General features: G+C 41.2%; 1 protein-coding gene across 4 annotated transcripts in view; it reads left to right on the top strand.

Moving 5' to 3' along the window:
- LOC119852065 (mediator of RNA polymerase II transcription subunit 1-like) overlaps positions 1-16,126 on the top strand; it is a 34,814-nt gene that overhangs the window by 18,021 nt on the left and 667 nt on the right. For 3 of the 4 annotated variants that reach the window (XM_038392908.2, XM_038392906.2, XM_038392905.2), the window contains 8 exons: positions 18-88; positions 1,065-1,130; positions 2,169-2,274; positions 3,540-3,664; positions 4,165-4,277; positions 10,534-10,729; positions 11,090-11,185; positions 11,690-11,798. In XM_038392908.2, the coding sequence (XP_038248836.1) occupies positions 18-88; positions 1,065-1,130; positions 2,169-2,274; positions 3,540-3,664; positions 4,165-4,277; positions 10,534-10,729; positions 11,090-11,185; positions 11,690-11,798 (882 nt within the window). The remainder of the gene's footprint in view (positions 1-17; positions 89-1,064; positions 1,131-2,168; positions 2,275-3,539; positions 3,665-4,164; positions 4,278-10,533; positions 10,730-11,089; positions 11,186-11,689; positions 11,799-16,126) is intronic. The other variant, XM_043508708.1, reaches the window with a different exon arrangement.

Raw genomic sequence — 16,126 nt, forward strand, 5'->3', positions numbered from 1 at the left:
GTTTTCTAAAAAATTAGAACACAAGATGTAAACAGAGTTACGGAAGTACTTCATGGAAAAGCAGGACACGTTGTGCCAAGAACTGGAGGTAATTTTTTTGTTTAGATTTAAAAGAACAAAACTCAACTTGAGTAAACAGTGTGCCCACAGCAAAGATCCTTCAGTACTGAGCTGCATCATTAGCTATATTTATTTGTATTGAAGTAATGCTTAATGGGGGTTCTGTATTCCTGTACTGTACATTTACAGTAATGAAAAGATGCTCTGGGGACCATATAGCTAGCATATTCCAGCAGCCTGATATCATAACAGCTTAAAAACAGTGCTACTAATTTTCTGATGTCATGTGGGGAATTTTGGGAGTAACTGAGACTCACCATAGTTGCAACAGTGATACTGTTGCTTGCCTAAAAAGGGGACTAACTTGAATTGATGGGTTTTAGCACCTTTTTCTAGATCATCATAGATTGTAGTCAACAGGGGCCTTGGGCTTTAACTGTCAGAATTCAGACATTTGCATAAAATGTATCGTGAATACACATTTTTGCTATGCTGAGCTATTGCTCAGCTCCATATGAAAGTCCCTTGTCTATGTATTATTGCTTTCTTTCCTCCTCCAAGCAGATGAGTTAATTTTTAAGAAACCTTGTTTGTTTGTGTATTCCAGTTGGATGTTCTTTCCAAATTCTCTAACATTTAAATCTTAGTATTAAGAAGAGAGATTAAAATATTGCTAAATTCAATTGCTAAATTTTCAAGTCTGAATATGAGGCTATGTAACAATTGAAGTATAATAGACCTTTCAAAATATTAAAGTGATTCTATAAACTTTCTCATTGAGATTTTAGCAGTAAAATATAATTCAACAATATAATGACTTGAAAATTACTTACAAATGTAAGTTTTTTTTTGTTTGTTTGTTTGTTTGTTTGTTTGTTTGGTTTTTTTTTTTTTGAGGGTGTATTTTTACATTTGCACCCAGTTCTCTCAAGGATTTTTTTTTTTTAACTGCCAGCTCAAAATTGATGTTTTGTAAGCAACTGTAATTTTTAATTCTACTTCAGGGACCCCTATGAACATTGAATATTATCTATCTCCCTATCAAGTTCTGGAAGAAGAGCTGAATCCTGGTAAAAATGGATAAACAGTAAAAATTTATAATAGCTTATTTTTTTTTAACTGGACTTTAGTTTTTACAGTTGTAGTTTGAAAAGAATCAAGTATAGTTAAAGGGTGAACTCACATAGGGAAGTAATCATCTTTCTACAATATGAGTTCCCTTTTGACCAGAAGATTGCTAAATGGAATTGGATACAATTTAGGGCATAGATTCTACTTGTTTGTAAAAGTTTCACTACATCCAAGTTCATATGTAAAAAGGTTCCTTGTAAGTTGAACAATTACAGAAATACCATTCGCAAAAAGAAAAGGAGTACTTGTGGCACCTTAGAGGCTAACACATTTATTAGAGCATAAGCTTTTGTGAGCTACAGCTCACTTCATCAAATGCATCCGATGAAGTGAGCTGTAGCTCACGAAAGCTTATGCTCTAATAAATGTGTTAGCCTCTAAGGTGCCACAAGTACTCCTTTTCTTTTTGCGAATACAGACTAACACGGCTACTACTCTGAAACCAGAAATGCCATTCTAGGCGTTGGTTCTTCATGATTGGCACTAAGGTGGGAACAAATTAACTTGTAAATTGCTTGTTTAGCAGAGTCCAGAAAGATGCACACAGTTTGCAGCAAACGGAGCCCTGTGATGCACTTATTTAGTGCAGGGATACGATCATTCAGGAAACTGGAGACTTTGCCACTTCTAGGTTGCTGATACTAGTCAAGACCAGCATGGAAGCAACCAAAAGTAATTCAGTAACCTATGTGAAATGGAACTGATGGTCTTTTGGTCCTTGTAGAGAGTTGCTCATGTCACAAAAGAGCGTCGGCTATGATGGTCAAACTGGCATCTTTGGCAATCTGGTTAAGGCAATCTTTGGCTAGGTGATGGAGATCTTGCATTGTAGCTGTCTAGGTTATGCCTGCACAATAGATGACCTGAAAGACACCAGGCCTTCTAGTCTGGCATCTTTCACCAGCATTACGTTCATCTATATTTTCATAAGGGAAGAAAAATTCACTGACTTGTATCTGTCTTCTCTCTTCCCTCAGGCTCCCAAGTATGTGGAATAAAAGTATTTGTAACTGTTGGCAGTTCAAACACAACACACAAACTTCCCATTTCTCCGTTAATTGTGGATTCTCAGGCAGGAGATGGGTGAGATTCAAAGGCATGATTGACACTTCTGAACATAAAAATGGACTTTCAAATCATTGACATTAAACCCTGACATTTGTATTGATCCTATGATCATATAATAAAGATGCAAACCCACTCTTAGACAAGAGCAATACTACTGTATTGACGGCATTATCCATCTTTGGAGCACTCTGCATAATCAGATGACTGTTTTCCCAAAAGAGTTTAAAATTATGTCCAAGTTCATATTAACTGTATGAATTCCATGGGATCATAGATCTTAAGATCAGAAAGGATCAAAGAGATGATTTTGTCTGACCTCCTTTACAACATAGACCATAGAACTTCATCCAGTAATTCCTGCATCAAGCCCCTAACTTTAGATTGAATTAGGGTATATAAATTAAGTGTATTGTGATTAAATTGTGTAATTTTAAACTGTTTTGCAAACTGTGTTAGTCTCTATTTGGAAAAAGGAGTACTTGTGGCACCTTAGAGACTAACAAATTTATTTGAGCATAAGCTTTCGTGAGCTACAGCTCACTTCTTTGGATGCATTCAGTGGAAAATACAGTGGGGAGATTTATATGCACCCCCCACCGTTCCTCATAAGTTCTTGTCAATTGCTGGAAATGGCCCACCTTGATTATCACTACAAAAGTTTCCTCCCCCCACCCCCGCTCTCCTGCTGGTAATAGCTCCTCTTAAGTGATCACTCTCCTTACAGTGTGTATGGTAACACCCATTGTTTCATGTTCTCTATGTATATAAATCTCCCCACTGTATTTTTTACTGAATGCATCCGATGAAGTGAGCTGTAGCTCACGAAAGCTTATGCTCAAATAAATTTGTTAGTCTCTAAGATGCCATAAGTACTCCTTTTCTTATTCCTAAAACAGCATCATTTAATCTGACTGTCTGAACAGGTAATACAAGGGGTAGGCTTGAGGGGAAACTCCCCTCACCCCCCCACTGAAAATGAACCACAGAGCACCAATTTACAGCAAGAATCCTTGTGTACTGCTCTGCCTGGCGGGGGGTAGCTTTTTTTTGTTTTTTTGGTGTTTTTTTTTTTTTTTGCTCACCTTCCTTCTCTGTCAGTCTTCATATAGACTTTGCTTTATGACATCTAGTCTATACTTGAATTTTCCAGAGAGATTTTTCTTGAGGTGGGAAGAGTATCATCTATACCATATGTGTGTCTTAATTTTACCCTGGACACTAAGAATCCTTTTCACACAAGTGTCTTTAACAAGCTTGCCTTTCTACCCTTTCTTTCCCAGCAACCCTGCTTTTTTACCACTGACTGATGAACTCAGCATGGATTTGTCAGCTTGCTTTTTCTTGATGTTTCATCAGCCTTTTCCTGTGTCCTCATCCAATATTCAAGAGATACAGAAGTTTACAGGCATGTTTAATTATCTGTAAGATTAAATATTTTTGAGTATTCTATGTAGCTTTTCCTTTTTACCTCCTTCATGCTAATTTTGCAGGAGATGTCCAGATTTTCTACCTTCTCTGTAAAAGAAAATTCTCTGATTAGTATTCCTATCAGCTCAGATGTGATTCACATTATTAATGTGCTATCATGTAAATGTGTCCTGGCATTGGATAAAAATATGCAGAGGACCAAGTATAGAAATGACAATATAAGGAGGATGGATAGCCTTTTGAGTAAGGCACTGGACTGGGACATGAGAAATCAGGATTTAATATGAAGCTATGATAGACTTCCTGTGTGATCATGGTCAAGTTTCTGTGCCTCAATTCCCAATCTGTAAAATAGGAGTATGTACTTCCCTATGTTCTTTATGATGACTCTGTAAAAATGGAACAAACATTTTCCATGTCTCATGAATAACTACAAATTAATCCAGAAATACTAATTTAAAAATTATCTGGCTTTAGGAGTTCTGATTGATGGACTGAAGCTAGCTTCTCTTCATGCATTGATTGTTCAATTTACACTTAATGATGAGTACAAGGAAGATCTGTCCATGAATAATTCTTGCTTCTTTGTGGTATGTATGTTCTGACTTTTGATACATGCAAGTCATTTTGCTCTTATTCTTTGTCTGCATTTATGTGGCTAAGTAAACACTTCTTGTCTGTCAGTAAGCAATGCCAATATTCAGGAATCCTGACATAACTGAATGTCCATCAGGGAGTATATTATTCCAGTTTTTTTTAACTCTGTCAACCTGCTTACTTTTAAACAATTTAAGGTAATTTAACACCTTTGTAAAGGTGACAAAGGAGACATTGTTTTGTGTATAGTAACTGGAGTCATGTCAATTGTATGTGGTGATGGTGGTAAAGCATTTGGCCTAACTAAATTTATCTACCACTTTCCTTCTAATTTCTTCAAAAGCAGAATTTGTCAGTGACTAGTCTCAAATCTGAGATCCTCCAGTATATCCAAGATGCTTGCCAGCTGATTATCATTTTAAAATAGATCCTGTCACTCCATTTTAAATCTGATTTTAAAAATAGAATTCCCTACCGCATAACCATAAGAGTAGTGAATTTACTATTTGTTATAGTCTTTATTACAATGAATGGGAGAAAGAAGAGTGTAAAATATTAGTCACCCCTTCAGTTAGTTTAATTTCTTTTTGAAATTTTTTTTGTTTTGTTTTTTGGTACATAGTGGCTAAAAATAATAGTTTCAGAGTGGTAGCCGTGTTGGTCTGAGTCGGCAAAAACAATGAGGAGTCCTTGTGGCACCTAGTTTGTATTATGATAGCTCCTAGACTGAGGCTGTTTTGCATGTTTACAAACTACTTGAAAATAACCTTAAACATAAATGTTAAAGACTGCCCAGATTTAGTACTGGTGTAAGATGTTGGTAGGACAGCCCTGGTAGGTGAAAGCCTCTGTTTATCTACGGAGCTGTGGAAGGAATAATTTCCCACATCTGCTTTGTTAGCATGCCTTAATTCTGAAAGGGGGAGAAGAGGGCACTTCCTCTACAGATAACAGGGGTATCTACATGTAGTTCTTGGTCTTCGTAGTGTGGCGGTTGTGCAGGGCAATGGTGGGTGAGTTTACAATGTGATAGCTGTAACTGAGATCCATCAAACGCCTCCTCTTTAGAGGCCACTACATATCCATTAGATGGAAATAAATTTAATTTCTACAGAGCTGTGCTGGATATGGGTGAGAGACTCTGTAGCTTATTAGCCATGCCTTAAGGCATCCAGTTTCCTACCAAGTGCTAATGTTGCACCTTCAAGAATGAAGACTTTCTTTCTAGAAAAATAAGCTTATTAAATTAAGCGCTAAGCTTTTTGGAGCTTACACAGGATGGGTCTTTCTCTCTCTCTGGACACAGGGTAAAAGGTTCTACACCTGACCCTGCTCAATTGCTCCTTAATATGCACTCAATTAAGTGCTCTGCCCTGCTCTTAAAGCAACAGCTCCCATTTGACCAAGACAGAAACAGTAAGGTTATGTCTACACAGCAAATGAAGGTGTGATTGTAGTTTGGGTAATAATAGTGAAGACACAGCAGCATGGACTTCAGTGTCAAATAACAGCCCAAGTAGGTGTCTAGGGCCTCCAGAGGGCTTGTGCTAAGGTGGCCTAAGATGACATATCTTCACTACCACTGTTACCTATGCTAGTATGGATTTTCTTGTGCTCGCTACAATCATACTTTCATTTGCTACACAAATATGCTCTAAAATTACATTAAAACAAATATCACATCTAAATAAACTTCCAAATACGTTTTTGGAAAATAAAATTGCTTCAACAATTATTCCAGAGTCTTAACACTAAAGTTTATATCACCTTTTTCCCCTCAAATGAGTCACTAGATGGGTTTGAACCCACACCGTTTATATCGGCCCATAAACTTCTAATTTGGCTATAGGAGCAATTGGTGACAGAAACAAGTTATTTGGTAGTTGGACCACCCCAGGGTGGTAGATGCAATACATGCTCTGCCAGTCAGTTACACGACTGTTTGAGAGACAATATGGAACACTGGCGTGACTGGGGTTGTAGTGGGGACCAGCTATGGTCACTCAATTAGGGTGAACTGCAAAGAAAGGGGCAGACAATCCCCATAAAGTTGATGGATATTCCAATACTGAGATTTACCAAGCCAGCATAAAACAGCTTCTTTATTACCTTCCTGGTAACTCAGAAGTCCAAACAACACGGTTCCCTTAAAGTGATCCAGCCTCAGGTCTCCCTCCAGGTACCCATGTCCAATATGATGATCATTTCTGTAAATCTTATTTCATCATATAAAAGAAAAGGTTTTACCAATGCCAAAGGATCGGACACATGACCTCCCAGGTTATTGAATATTCTAGATCTTACCCAAATACACGCTACAGCCAATTCTTACTAACTAAACTACACTTTATTAAAAAACAAAAGAGTGTATGGTTAAAAGGTACAGCAAACAGGGAAAGATTAAGAATGAGCTCTCAAAACTGGATACTCTCATAAAGAACCAACCTTCCACACAAACTTCCTCGTGGCTGGACTTTACAAAAACTAGACAAGCCATTTACAAAACACACTTTGATTCTCTACAAAAGAAAAAGGACACTAAGCTATCTAAACTACTATATGCCACAAGGGGCCACAACAATGGTTCCCGTAACCCACCCAGCAATATTGTTAATCTATCCAACTATACTCTTAGCCCAGCGGAAGAATCTGTCCTATCTCGGGGCCTCTCCTTTTGCCCCTCCACCCCCACGAACATGATACAGTTCTGTGGTGACCTAGAATCCTATTTTCGACGTCTCAGACTCAAGGAATATTTCCAACACACCTCTGACCAACATATTAACCCACAGAGACCTTCCTGCCAACACTACAAAAAGAAGGATTCTGGGTGGACTCCTCCTGAAGGTCGAAACAGCAGCCTGGATTTCTACATAGACTGCTTCCGCCGACGTGCACGAGCTGAAATTGTGGAAAAGCAGCATCGCTTACCCCATAACCTCAGCCATGCAGAACACAGTGCCATCCACAGCCTCAGAAACAACTCTGACATCATAATCAAAAAGGCTGACAAAGGAGGTGCTGTCGTCGTCATGAATAGGTCGGAGTATGAACAAGAGGCTACTAGGCAGCTCTCCAACACCACTTTCTACAAGCCATTACCCTCTGATCCCACTGAGAGTTACCAAAAGAAACTACAGCATTTGCTCAAGAAACTCCCTGAAAAAGCACAAGAACAAATCCGCACAGACACACCCCTGGAGCCCCGACCTGGGGTATTCTATCTGCTACCCAAGATCCATAAACCTGGAAATCCTGGACGCCCCATCATCTCAGGCATTGGCACCCTGACAGCAGGATTGTCTGGCTATGTAGACTCCCTCCTCAGGCCCTTCGTTACCAGCACTCCCAGCTATCTTCGAGACACCACCGATTTCCTGAGGAAACTACAGTCCATTGGTGATCTTCCTAAAAACACCATCCTAGCCACTATGGATGTAGAAGCCCTCTACACCAACATTCCACACAAAGATGGACTACAAGCCGTCAGGAACAGTATCCCCGATACTGTCACGGCTAACCTGGTGGCAGAACTTTGTGACTTTGTCCTGACCCATAACTATTTCACATTTGGTGACAATGTATACCTTCAAATCAGCGGCACTGCGATGGGTACCCGCATGGCCCCACAGTATGCCAACATTTTTATGGCTGACTTAGAACAACGCTTCCTCAGCTCTCGTCCCCTAATGCCCCTACTCTACTTGCGCTACATTGATATCTTCATCATCTGGACCCATGGAAAAGAAGCTCTTGAGGAATTCCACCATGATTTCAACAATTTCCATCCCACCATCAACCTCAGCCTGGACCGGTCCACACAAGAGATCCACTTCCTGGACACTACGGTGCTAATAAGCGATGGTCACATAAACACCACCCTATATCGGAAACCTACTGACCGCTATTCCTACCTACATGCCTCTAGCTTTCATCCAGATCATACCACTCGATCCATTGTCTACAGCCAAGCGCTACGATATAACCGCATTTGCTCCAACCCCTCAGACAGAGACAAACACCTACAAGATCTCTATCATGCATTCCTACAACTACAATACCCACCTGCTGAAGTGAAGAAACAGATTGACAGAGCCAGAAGAGTACCCAGAAGTCACCTACTACAGGACAGGCCCAACAAAGAAAAGAACAGAACGCCACTAGCCATCACCTTCAGCCCCCAACTAAAACCTCTCCAACGCATCATCAAGGATCTACAACCTATCCTGAAGGACGAGCCATCGCTCTCTCAGATCTTGGGAGATAGACCAGTCCTTGCTTACAGACAGCCCCCCAATCTGAAGCAAATACTCACCAGCAACCACACACCACACAACAGAACCACTAACCCAGGAACCTATCCTTGCAACAAAGCCCGTTGCCAACTCTGTCCACATATCTATTCAGGGGATACCATCATAGGGCCTAATCACATCAGCCACACTATCAGAGGCTCGTTCACCTGCGCATCTACCAATGTGATATATGCCATCATGTGCCAGCAATGCCCCTCTGCCATGTACATTGGCCAAACTGGACAGTCTCTACTTAAAAGAATGAATGGACACAAATCAGACGTCAAGAATTATAACATTCAAAAACCAGTTGGAGAACACTTCAATCTCTCTGGTCACTCGATCACAGACCTAAGAGTGGCTATACTTCAACAAAAAAGCTTCAAAAACAGACTCCAACGAGAGACTGCTGAATTGGAATTAATTTGCAAACTGGATACAATTAACTTAGGCTTGAATAGAGACTGGGAATGGATGAGTCATTACACAAAGTAAAACTATTTCCCCATGGTATTTCTCCCCCCCACCCCACCCCCCACTGTTCCTCTGATATTCTTGTTAACTGCTGGAATTAGCCTACCTGCTTGTCACCATGGAAGGTTTTCCTCCTTTCCCCCCCCTGCTGTGGGTGATGGCTTATCTTAAGTGATCACTCTCCTTACAGTGTGTATGATAAACCCATTGTTTCATGTTCTCTGTGTGTGTGTATATAAATCTCTCCTGTTTTTTCCACCAAATGCATCCGATGAAGTGAGCTGTAGCTCACGAAAGCTTATGCTCTAATAAATTTGTTAGTCTCTAAGGTGCCACAAGTACTCCTTTTCTTTTTGGTTAAAAGATCAATATACATACAGACATGAGTTCAATTCATTTAGGTGCAGATTCGTAGCAGAGATGATGAGCTTTGTAGTTGCAAAAAGTTCTTTTAGAAATAGTTCATAGGTTATCGTCCAATGTCCAAGTATTCTATTCAGGACGTACCAGCATAACTGGGACCTGAGTCTTCCCCCGATGAAGCCTAAGCAGATCTGAGATGACAGAATCAGGACCCAAGGATCTTTTATACAATTTCATGTCTTTTGACAAGTTGGAGTTCAAAAGGTAATTAGCATGACTTTGAAGGAAGTCCATCAGTGGTACTTGACTATAGAATTAACATAAGGCAATTTGCTTGTTTCTTTCACAGATTATTTGCTATACATTTCAAAAAGAAATGAATACAGAGCTATCCTGTGTTTACAATTCATTTAAATGTTAGGATTTTCTTTTGATCTCTGAATTATCAGAATACAGCATAGATAGGGACTGTTGATTACATTGTCAGCCCTACTCATACATATGTAAATTCACAAAAACACAAACATCTCCCCACATGTCTTTTGAGGGTTATTTATTTTGCAGGATCTTTCACCCTTTCTAGCCATGTGTCAGAACTGGTTATCAGGATTCCTGACTCTGGAAAAAGTGTGGTAAAGAGATAGCACAGCTAAGCACATTCCTTCTGAAAGGCAGTATGGGAAAGTGAATGAGATCAGGGTCTGTCAGGTGAGAGCACTCTATTCACGGCTCGGCCTGAAATGTCGTCTTTCTGTTTTACCTGTATAATGACTGACTGATACTAGCTTCTCCTAAATTAAAGGTAAAAGGCTGTTAATTTCTCTTTGACTTTCACTGCCCTTACAAGAACAATTGAGACTAGAACTCATGGTCTCTTGGTGCGAAGCTCAATGCAGATTATCCTGTGTTAAAAACTATTTTGCAGGAGTGGGGCTTGGTCTCAGTTGACTCAGTTTCTGAGTGATATTTTCCAGGTGCAGCCAAGAATTTCAGATTTGACAAATGTGTGCCCCACAAAAGATATTTTTGGTACCAGATCCGTTGTAACATTCTGGTATCAGGACTAGCCATCTTGCCTTTCCAAGTTTCCATTCCTCACAAAGTTTTTCTTCGTCAGTCTCTTCCAGATTGCCCGAAGCACAGTTATTTCATAAATAAGGGCACAGAGAAATTGGGTACAACAGGAGCCCTTGTCAGTAAAATTCCATTTACCCATCCAAAGTGTGTGCCTGCTATAATTGAGATTCTTCGGCATCAAGTGACCTATAACACTCTTATTGGCAGCTGTGTCTCTGAGAACACTACAAACAAAGGTAAATTGTATGTTATGAAGTACAGCGTGTTTCTCTGTAATAGTCTACTGATTTGTATTTGTAAGTTGGACATCCCCACCAAATCCAAATTTTCAAAATCCACTGCTATTTACAAATTGTTTGCTGATAAAAATTCAGTCATTTCATTCTTAATTTTTGTGTAGGGCTCTGTAGGTTAATTATTTTCAAGTAGCACACCCATGTTTGACCCAATATTTAGTTTCCAGAGGCACAAACTGAACTGCAGTGACCATAATTAGATTCTGAGATGTCAGTGTTTTGAAGGGCTAATGTATAATTCACTTAAATGGGGCTAAGCTTAAATAAGCCAAGTTATTAAATAAAGTTACTGCCTTACAGATTGCTCAGAAGTGCTTTATTTTGAAGTGTCTCCACAAAAGGGCACTAGCTTTTCCATCTCATTCCAGCATCCTATGGGAGACAGTTTAGCCTGTGGTAAGTTTGGAATATTCAACACTGCTGTTTCTTTGTATCACGTTTACAAATATCTTTGTTCTATTAGGACATGGGTTTCAATTGTAAATGTGAACAGTGTACTGTGAATCTCAAAATCTTCCTAAGCTTTACTCTTCTGCGTGTTTATGTATATAAATAAACTGGAAATGCTTTAAGGTTGCCCAGCTCAAAACAAAGAGTCAGGAAATGTAAAAGAATTAAGGTCCTGGTTCTGGAATGCATTGAACATGGGTAGACAGACTCCCATACCCCCATGGAGCTCCACTGAAATAAGTGGGATGGGGGCTTATAGTTACTACAGCAATAGTATTTGAGCTATATGAGCACATTCTGTTTATTATGGTAAATATAACCATTAATATTAAATGTTACGTGTCTTAATTTCCATACTTGGATCGAAGGGAAATGTTCAGGGGTTATAAATATTGCTAGACCTTTGTAAACACACACAATTTTGAAATGTCCATATTTTTTCCTATTCAGTGGTAGCTGATGTTTTGAGCTCCAGACAAATCAGATGCAGTCTTCATACAAATCCTCAAGATGTAACTCTAAATTGCTGCAATGACTTTATCACAAGAGTCATGGAGCGGTAAGTGTTCTACTCTAAAATGTTTGGGACCCATATAAATTGTCTATTAATTGTAATATTTTTTTATGCACATTCAGAAAAAATGTAAAAACTACCATCCCGATGATCAAATGAACTTGTCTTTTTGCCTTTACTAAAGTATATTTTTAGTTTTCAGAGAAAGGTGACACTTTTTTTTTTTTCTTTGCATATCATATTTATTCATTTACCCAATTTGAATTGGTGATATGTTCATTTACGCTAGCAGTTCTTGTGTCTGCAACTAAGACTTCTTTACAGTAGGAAGTGGAAAAAACATTTTGCAAGTTAGACATTTATTTTTATCCTCTTGGAAGGGGCCCAGTGCTCAGCTGTAGATACATCTGCTTAATCACACAACAGGTACAGCAGAAGTAGCTGCAGTGCAAGTTTTCCCATGCTGTCTTAGCATCATGTGCCTCCTGTTTTCCAGAGGGCACCACCTCTTTGGAATGAGCAGTTCATTTTCCATGTCTATTCAATTCTTCCCTTCTCTACTTAGATGAAGGGTCTAAATTGTGTGGGGCTGCTCTGGAATGAACATGCATACACAAAGTGGACTGAGACTACTAATTCATTTCATGTAGATCAGTAAACAGCTGTCCAATTGGCCATAAGTTGGATGTAGGCTGGACTTGAACCATGAATTTAAGCAACAAGATGTGGAAAACTGCTGCTGCAGCTAGAGCATTGTGTATTTGGGCTCCTGCTATTGCTAATTCTGAATACTCAGCTGAACTAGTGGTAGATACGGTAGAAACCCTTCTTTCTTTTTTTTTTTTTTTTTTTTTTTTTTTTGTAAAAAGGCCCTAATGTGGATAGGAAGTCAGGACTGAGGCTTTGTATTCTTTTAAAACTTTGTACAACGCATGAGAATGATCTAAAAACAATTAGAAAACTATAGTAACGTGAATGCTGTCAAGTTAAGCTCTCATTTAAAAGTAAAACCCTAAATGCCAAACTTGGAACTACCGAAGGATATGCCTACACTATGAAATTAGGTTGATATTATAGAAGTTGATTTTTAGAAATCTGTTTTATACAGTTGATTGCGTATGTCCACACTAAGCGCATTAAGTCAGCGGAGTGCATCCTCACTACTGTGGCTAGCATCGACTTGTGGAGCACTGCACTGTGCGTAGCTTTCCCACAGTCTCTGCCACCCATTAAATTCTGGGTTAAGCTCCCAGTGCCTGATGGGGGCAAAAACATTGTCGTGGATGGTTTTGGGTACGTGTCGTCAGTTGCCCCTGCCTCCGTGAAAGCAATGGCAGCCTTTTTTTTTCCGTGCAGACACTATACTGCTTTCAGCAGATGGTGCAGTAGGACTGCTAACTGTCGTCATCCACCTCTTCCGCTGTAACTCTGCTCTGCCGCTATTGTCAATATCAAATTTCTCCATGTTGTCTGTCATGGGCTCCTGGGTACGTGTGTTCTTCCTCGGGAAAATGTGCGTGGCGCTAACTGTCGTCATCCACCGCTTCCACTGCAACTCTGCTCTCATGAATCCACCTCGCAGGTCCTCTCATTGTTCTTTATAAATATCTATTCTCATGACATCTGTTGTCAGCCACTGCTTCGGCTGCAACTCTGCTCTCCTGCAGACTCCAGACCACGGCAAGCATGGAGCCTGCTCAGATCACTGCGCCAGTTATGAGCATTGTAAACACCTCGTGCATTATCCTACAGTATGTGCAGAACCAGAACTTGCAAAAGCAGGCAAGGAGGCGACGGCAACACGGTGAGGAGAGTGATGAGGACATGGACACAGACTTCTCTCAAAGTATGGGCCCTGGCAATTTTGGCCATCCTGGTGGCAATGGGGCAGGCTCATGCTTTGCAACGCCGATTCTAGGCCCATGAAACAAGCACAGACTGGTGGGACCGCATAATGTTGCAGGTCTGGGATGATTCCCAGTGGCTGCGAAACTTTTGCGTGCGTTAAAGGCTCTTGCATGGCACTTTGTGACCTTGCTTTTCCCCGTCCTGAAGCACAAGAATACCAAGATGAGAGCAGCCCTCACAGTTGAGAAGCAAGTGGCAATAGCCCTTTGGAAGCTTGCAACGCCATATAGCTATCGGTCAGTCGGGAATCAATTTGGAGTGGGCAAATCTACTGTGGGGGCTGCTGGTGATCCAAGTAGCCAACGCAATCACTGAGATGCTGCTATCAAGGATAGTGACTCTGGGAAATGTGCAGGTCCTAGTGGATGGCTTTGCTGAAATGGGGTTCCCTAACTGTGGTGGGGTGATAGATGGAACGCATATCCCTATCGTGGGACCGGACCACCAAGGCAGCCAGTACATTTCAATGGTGCTGCAAGCACTGGTGGATCACAAAGGACGTTTCTCCAACATCAACGTGGGATGGCCGGGAAAGGTACATGACGCTCACATCTTCAGGAACTCTGGTCTGTTTGAACAACTGACCAGACCAGAAAATAACCGTTGGGGATGTTGAAATGCCTATAGTTATCCTTGGGGACCCAGCCTACCTCTTAATGTCATGGCTCACGAAGCCGTACACAGGCACCCTGGCCAGTAGTAAGGAGCTGTTCAACTATAGGCTGAGCAAGTGCAGAATGGTGGTAGAATGTGCCTTTGGACGTTTAAAAGCATGCTGGTGCAGTTTACTGACTCTTAGACCTCAGCAAAACCAATATTCCCCTTGTTGTTGCTGCTTGCTGTGTGCTCCGCAATATCTGAGAGTAAGGGGGAGACGTTTATGGCAGGGTGGGAGGTTGAGGCAAATCGCCTGGCCACTGATTTACGTGAAGCCAGACACCAGGGTGATTAGAAGAGCACAGCAGGGTGTGCTGCGCATCAGAGAAGCTTTGAAAACCAGTTTCATGACTGGCCATGCTACGGTGTGACAGTTCTGTTTCTCCTTGACAAAAACCTGCCCCCTTGGTTCACTCTACTTCCCTGTAAGCCAACCACCCTCCCCACTTTGATCACCCCTTGCAGAGGCAATAAGGTCATTGTTGTTTCAAAATCGTGCATTCTTTATTTAATTCATCACACAAGTAGGGGGGATATCTGCCAAGGTAGCCTGGGAGGGGTGGGAGAGGAGGGAAGCACGGGTGGGGTAGAGAAGGAGGGAAGGACAAGACCACACTGCACTTCAAAACTTATTAAATGCCAGACTTTTGTTCCTTGGGCAGTCCTCTGGGATGGAGTGGTTCGGTGCCCCAAGGGGGGCGGGGGGGCCCGCCATGCCCACGTTCTTGGGCGTCTGTGTAAGGAGGCTATGGAACTTGGGGAGGAGGGCGGGAGGTTACATAGGGGCTGCAGTGGCAGTCTGTGCTCCTGCTGTCTTTCCTGCAGCTCCACCAGATGCTTGAGCATATCAGTTTGATCCCCCAGTAGCCTCAGCATTGCATCCAGCCACCTCTCATCTTGCTCGTCCCTCCTGTCCTCGCGTTCATTTTCTGCTTACCTGGACTCTGCCATTGTTGGTCTCCATGCATTCTTTCAATGCAGGAGGACTGCATGAGCTCAGAGAATATTTCATCGCGAATGGTGTGTGTGTGTGTGTGTGTGTGGTGTGGTGTGGTGTGGTTGTTTTTTTTGGCGCGGGGGGCCTTTTTATCTGCGCTAGGCTCTGGGACAGAGATAAGGGAAACGTTGAAACATTTGCATCTGTGGGAGGAAAAAGGAGTAGTATTTAAAAAGACATTTTAGAGAACAATGGGTAGACTCTTTCACAGTGAACCAAGCTGTTAACATTACATAGCACGTGTGCTTTCGGTACAAGGTTGCATTTTGCCTCTTATATTGGGGGCCTGCTGGTTTGGCGTGAGAGATCACACACACACAGGGCCAGGCAACAGAATTCAGCTATGCTGATGAGCTCACCACACTGGCCAAACAGGAAATGAAATTCAAAAGTTCCCGGTGCTTTTCCTGTGTATCTGGCTAGTGCATCTGAGTTGAAAGTGCTGTCCAAAGCAGTCACAATGGAGCACTGTGGGATAGCTCCCAGAGGCCAATACTGTCAAATTGCATCCATGCTACCCCAAATTTGACCCAGCAATGTCTATTTCAGCGTTAATCCCCTCATCGAGGAGGAGTACAGAAATTGATTTTTAAGACCCCTTTAAGTTGACAAAAATGGCTTCATCATATGGACGGATGTAGGGTTAAATCTATCTAATGCTGCTAAATTCAACCTAAACTCATAGTGTAGACCAGGGCTAAGGGGATATCCTAAGATTGACTTTTTTTAAATTTTGTTTTTGTTTTTCCCACCGAAATTTTCACGCAGTCCTCAGGGTATCTAAGAATATGCGAAGCCATATTAGCTAACT

Source organism: Dermochelys coriacea, chromosome 2, assembly GCF_009764565.3.
Source record: "Dermochelys coriacea isolate rDerCor1 chromosome 2, rDerCor1.pri.v4, whole genome shotgun sequence".
NCBI lineage: Eukaryota > Metazoa > Chordata > Testudines > Dermochelyidae > Dermochelys > Dermochelys coriacea.